The sequence below is a fragment of the Pelophylax lessonae genome (genome assembly GCF_965119305.1).
Source record: "Pelophylax lessonae genome assembly, chromosome: 3".
In the NCBI taxonomy this organism is placed as follows: domain Eukaryota; kingdom Metazoa; phylum Chordata; class Amphibia; order Anura; family Ranidae; genus Pelophylax; species Pelophylax lessonae.
In genome coordinates, this window is record NC_138770.1 from 434,951,515 (window position 1) to 434,957,514 (window position 6,000).

Here is a 6,000-nt window from a genome sequence, read left to right on the forward strand (position 1 = left end):
GCAATCTGAGGTCCACTCGGGATCTGCTGGGCTGGTCAATATGTTTATGCTGGATAAATGAGCAAGAAAAGTAACAAAATATTTTGTAGTTTAAGTGAAAGTGGAAAATTCAAACTGCGCTGTCTAAAAAAAAAAAAAAAGCTGCTAGCACAATCAACTGACGTCTGAATACTTCACTTCCGGTCTAGCTCCGGAAGTGACGTTGTGTTGATGACGGATCTATGGGAAAGAGAGGCTTGGGCCGCAAGCCATCGCCATCTTGGACGACATGGCGGTGCCAGGCAGTTTTACAAAGGGGGATCCATTTTATTACTATATATATATATATATATATATATATATATATATATACACACATATACATACACATACACACACACACAGTATCTCACGAAAGTGAGTACACCCCTCACATTTGTGTAAATATTTTTATTATATCTTCATGTGACAACACCGAAGAAATTACACTTTGCTACAATGTAAAGTAGTGAGTGTACAGCTTGTATAACTGTCAATTTGATGTCCCCTCAAAATAACTCAACACACAGCCATTAATGTCTAAACCGCTGGCAACAAAAGTGAGTACACCCCTAAGTAAAAATGTCCACGTTGGGCCCAATTAGCTATTTTCCCTCCCCAGTGTCATGTTTTTTGTTAGTGTTACAAGGTCTCAGGTGTGAATGGGGAGCAGGTGTGTTAAATTTGGGGTTATCACTCTCACTCTCTTACAGTGGGTACGGAAAGTATTCAGACCCCCTTAAATTTTTCACTCTTTGTTATATTGCAGCCATTTGCTAAAATCATTTAGGTTCATTCTTCTTCCTCATAAATGTACACATAGCACCCCATACTGACAGAAAAACACAGAATTGTTGACATTGTTGCAGATTTATTAAAAAAGAAAAACTGAAATATCACATGGTCCTAAGTATTCAGACCCTTTGCTCAGTATTTAGTAGAAGCCCCCTTTTGATCTAATACAGCCAGGAGTCTTTTTGGGAAAGATGCAACAAGTCTTTCACACCTGGATTTGGGGATCCTCTGCCATTCCTCCTTGCAGATCCTCTCCAGTTCTGTCAGGTTGGATGGTAAACCTTGGTGGACAGACATTTTTAGGTCTCTCCAGAGATGCTCAATTGGGTTTAAGTCAGGGCTCTGGCTGGGCCATTCAAGAACAGTCAAGGAGTTGTTGTGAAGCCACTCCTTCGTTATTTTAGCTGTGTGCTTAGGGTCATTGTCTTGTTGGAAGGTAAACCTTCGGCCCAGTCTGAGGTCCAGAGCACTCTGGAGAAGGTTTTTGTCCAGGATATCCCTGTACTTGGCCGCATTCATCTTTCCCTCGATTGCAACCAGTCGTCCTGTCCCTGCAGCTGAAAAACACCCCCACAGCATGATGCTGCCACCACCATGCTTCACTGTTGGGACTGTATTGGACAGGTGATGAGCAGTGCCTGGTTTTCTCCACACATACCGCTTAGAATTAAGGCCAAAAAGTTCTATTTTGGTCTCATCAGACCAGAGAATCTTATTTCTCACCATCTTGGAGTCCTTCAGGTGTTTTTTAGCAAACTCCATGCGGGCTTTCATGTGTCTTACACTGAGGAGAGGCTTCCGTCGGGCCACTCTGCCATAAAGCCCCGACTGGTGGAGGGCTGCAGTGATGGTTGACTTTCTACAACTTTCTCCCATCTCCTGACTGCATCTCTGGAGCTCAGCCACAGTGATCTTTGGGTTCTTCTTTACCTCTCTCACCAAGGCTCTTCTCCCCCGATAGCTCAGTTGGGCCGGACGGCCAGCTCTAGGAAGGGTTCTGGTCGTCCCAAACGTCTTCCATTTGAAGATTATGGAGGCCACTGTGCTCTTAGGAACCTTAAGTGCAGCAGAAATCTTTTTGTAACCTTGGCCAGATCTGTGCCTTGCCACAATTCTGTCTCTGAGCTCTTCAGGCAGTTCCTTTGACCTCATGATTCTCATTTGCTCTGACATGCATTGTGATCTGGAAGGTCTTATATAGACAGGTGTGTGGCTTTCCTAATCAAGTCCAATCAGTATAATCAAACACAGCTGGACTCAAATGAAGGTGTAGAACCATCTCAAGGATGATCAGAAGAAATGGAAAGCACCTGAGTTAAATATATGAGTGTCACAGCAAAGGGTCTGAATACTTAGGACCATGTGATATTTCAGTTTTTCTTTTTGTACATTCATGAGGAAGAAGAATGAACTTAAATGATTTTAGCAAATGGCTGCAATATAACAGAGTGAAAAATTTAAGGGGGTCTGAATACTTTCCGTACCCACTGTATACTGGTCAATGGAAGTTCAACATGGCAAAGAACTCTCTGAGGATCTGCAAAAAAAGAATTGTTGCTCTACATAAAGATGGCCTAGGCTATAAGAAGATTGCCAAGACCCTGAAACTGAACTGCAGCACGGTGGCCAAGACCATACAGCGGTTTATCAGGACAGGTTCCACTCAGAACGATGTTGAAAAAAGAGAGAGCAACAGATAGTGTTCTATTAAGGGCTCATTTAGGGTTCACTAAAAATATAGTGCACACCTCATAAATGATAAATAATAAACCTCAGTAGATTACACTGTCCTGACTAGTGACCGTTGGTATATAGGCATATAAACAAAAAGAACCCAACCCCTTCTTTCTTTTTGTTCCACTCAGAACAAGTCTCGCCATGGTCGACCAAAGAAGTTGAGTGCACGTGCTCAGCGTCATATCCAGAAGTGGTCCTTGGGAAATAGACGTATGAGTGCTACCAGCATTGCTGCAGAGGCTGAAGGGGTGAGTCCTCTGTGGGTGGAATTAGACCCCTCTCTGAGAGTAGTACTGCACACCTTTCTGTGGGTGGAATTAGACCCCTCTCTGAGGGTAGTATTGCACCCCTTTCTGTGGGTGGAATAGTATCCCTTCCTGTGGATAGAATTAGACCCCTCTCTGAGGGTAGTACTGCACCCCTTCCTGTGTGAATTAGACTCTAGGTGGGTGGAATGCCCTTTTCTGAGGGTTTGAATAGGCCCCTCTTTCTGGTATCACACTGGTTACCCCCTTCCTGGGGGTGGAATTAGACCCCTCTATGAGGGTAGTATTGCACCACTTTCTGTAGGTGGAATAGCACCCCCTTCCGGTGGGTGGAGTTAGACCCCTCTCTGAGGGTAGTACTGCTCCCCTTACTGTGGGTGGAATTAGACCCCTCTCTGAGGGTAGTATTGCTCCCCTTTCTGTGGGTGGAATTAGACCCCTCTCTAAGGGGAAATATTGCACCCCTTTTTGTGGGTAGAATAATACCCCTCCCTGTGGGTGGAATTAGACCCCTCTCTGAGGATAGTATTGCACCTTTCTGTAGGTGGAATAGTACGCCTTCCTGTGGGGTTTCTGTGGGTGGAATTAGACCCCTCTCTGAGGCAGTGTTAATTTTGGCAGCAAATTTCAATTTAGTTTTAGTCTTAGTCTTAGGACTAAAATGGCATTTTAGTTTTAGTCCTATTTTAGTCTTCTGCAAGTGTTTTAGTTTTAGTCGTATTTAGTCGACTAAAACTCCAGTACATTTTAGTCGACTAAAACGCCCTACATTTTAGTCGACTAAAACTCATTTTAGTCATCTATAATCAAATGGGTGTAGTTCAATTGTAATTTGTAATGCATTATTTAAGCATTTCTCTACAATTTCCAAACTCATTATATACTACTGCTGGTCCTGGAGTGAAAAATCTAATATGTTATTATTTATGCTTTGAGCATGCACCAGTGTTAACTTTTGGCAGCAAATTTCAATTTAGTTTTAGTTATAGTCTTTTGACTAAAATGCCATTTTAGTTTTAGTCGTATTTTAGTCTTAAGACTAAAATGCCATTTTAGTTTTAGTCGTATTTTAGTCATCTGAATTGTGTTAGTCGACGAAAACGTTTTAGTCGGTTTTAGTCGACGAAATTAACACTGCTCTGAGGGTAGTATTGCACCCCTTTCTGTGGGTGGAATTAGACCCCTCTATGAGGGTAGTACTGCACCACTTTCTGTAGGTGGAATAGCACCCCTTTCTGTGGATGTAAAAGAACCCCTTCCTGTGGGTGGAATTAGACCCCTCGCTGAGGGTAGTACTGCTCCCCTTTCTGTTCGTGGAATTAGACCCCTAGCTGAGGGTAGTAATGCTCCCCTTTCTGTGGGTGGAGTTAGACCCCTCTCTGAGGGTAGTATTGCTCCCCTTTCTGTTCGTGGAATTAGACCCCTAGCTGAGGGTAGTAATGCTCCCCTTTCTGTGGGTGGAATTAGACCCCTCTCTGAGGGTAGTACTGCTCCCCTTTCTGTGGGTGGAATTAGACCCCTCGCTGAGGGTAGTACTGCTCCCCTTTCTGAGGGTGGAATTAGACCCCTCTATGAGGGTAGTACTGCACCACTTTCTGTAGGTGGAATAGTACCACCTTCCTGTGGGTGGAATTAGACCCCTCTCTGAGGGTAGTATTGCTCCCCTTTCTGTTCGTGGAATTAGACCCCTAGCTGAGGGTAGTAATGCTCCCCTTTCTGTGGGTGGAATTAGACCCCTCTCTGAGGGTAGTATTGCTCCCCTTTCTGTGGGTGGAATTAGACCCCTCGCTGAGGGTAGTACTGCTCCCCTTTCTGAGGGTGGAATTAGACCCCTCTATGAGGGTAGTACTGCACCACTTTCTGTAGGTGGAATAGTACCACCTTCCTGTGGGTGGAATTAGACCCCTCTCTGAGGGTAGTATTGCTCCCCTTTCTGTGGGTGGAATTAGACCCCTCGCTGAGGGTAGTATTGCACCCCTTTCTGTGGGTGGAATTAGACCCCTCGCTGAGGGTAGTATTGCACCCCTTTCTGTGGGTGGAATTAGACCCCTCTCTGAGGGTAGTATTGCACCCCTTTCTGTGGGTTGAATTAGACCCCTCTCTGAGGGTAGTATTGCACCCCTTTCTGTGGGTGGAATTAGACCCCTCTCTGAGGGTAGTATTGCACCCCTTTCTGTGGGTTGAATTAGACCCCTCTCTGAGGGTAGTATTGCACCCCTTTCTGTGGGTGGAATTAGACCCCTCTCTGAGAGTAGTACTGCTCCCCTTTCTGAGGGTGGAATTAGACCCCTCTCTGAGGGTAGTATTGTACCCCTTCCTGTGTGAATTAGGCTCTAGGTGGGTGGAATGCCCTTTTCTGAGGGTTTGAATAGGCCCCTCTTTCTGGTATCACACTGGTTACCTCCCCTAAGAGGGTGGTGTTAAATATCGCACCTTTTTTTTAGTTCCTATTTCATTTATGAATTTAACTTAACAGATTTTTTCCCCGTTGTTTACTACAGAATCAATATTTGTTTTTTTAATGAGTTGGACTTTATTTACCGCATGCGATAATTTATGCGAACAAGTAACATAATACCCTTACCGCATGTGGTAAAGCTTAGTGAATTGACCCCATAGAGTCTTGTTAGTGCACTCAGCACCCTCTACAGTTCTCTTGGTTGAATTCAATCTTCCCCATAAACCCTTCCCCCAGTCTCAGGGTAGCTGTGGCCCTTTAGACACAGCTAGGGTAAGCTCCCATATGCTTCCTTGGAGCAGTAGACGAAGGCCCTTATCAGAGCCCGCCCCCTTTAAGGACCACGAGATCATGTCCTCACCCTCATCGTAGTTGTACCCCCGCACGTTCCGGTGTCTGGCCATGTTCCCCGCTGCTACGTGCCGCTCACTCCGCCCTCACCACCTGCACGTCATATCTCTGTCCACCGGTGCCACGATTCCGCCAACCGAGCAGGCTCTGCCGCACTAAGAGGTGCCGCCACTAGAGAGCCACCAAACATTGACACATACTCGAAACATTGTCTCCTAAGGAAATACACGTGTTAAAGCAGCAGCCATGTTCTCGAAGACCAAAACTCCCAGTGTTCACGTAGAGGTCTGCAGGAACCATTAGAGAAGACAATATACTGTGAGGATGAAACTTCCGATCCGGACTTTTTTTTTTTTTTTCAATTCGTTTTATTTG

At 45.0% G+C, this 6,000-nt stretch overlaps 1 protein-coding gene across 2 annotated transcripts in view; it reads right to left on the reverse strand.

Moving 5' to 3' along the window:
• Positions 1-5,792, reverse strand: part of HBS1L (HBS1 like translational GTPase) — a 232,444-nt gene extending 226,652 nt beyond the window's left edge. Inside the window, exon 1 of one of the 2 annotated variants that reach the window (XM_082249434.1) lies at positions 5,636-5,779. In XM_082249434.1, the coding sequence (XP_082105560.1) occupies positions 5,636-5,678 (43 nt within the window). In that variant the 5' untranslated portion in view covers positions 5,679-5,779. Of the gene's footprint in view, positions 1-5,635 lie in introns of both variants that reach the window. The other variant, XM_082249435.1, reaches the window with a different exon arrangement.
• Between the last annotated feature and the right edge of the window lie 208 nt (positions 5,793-6,000).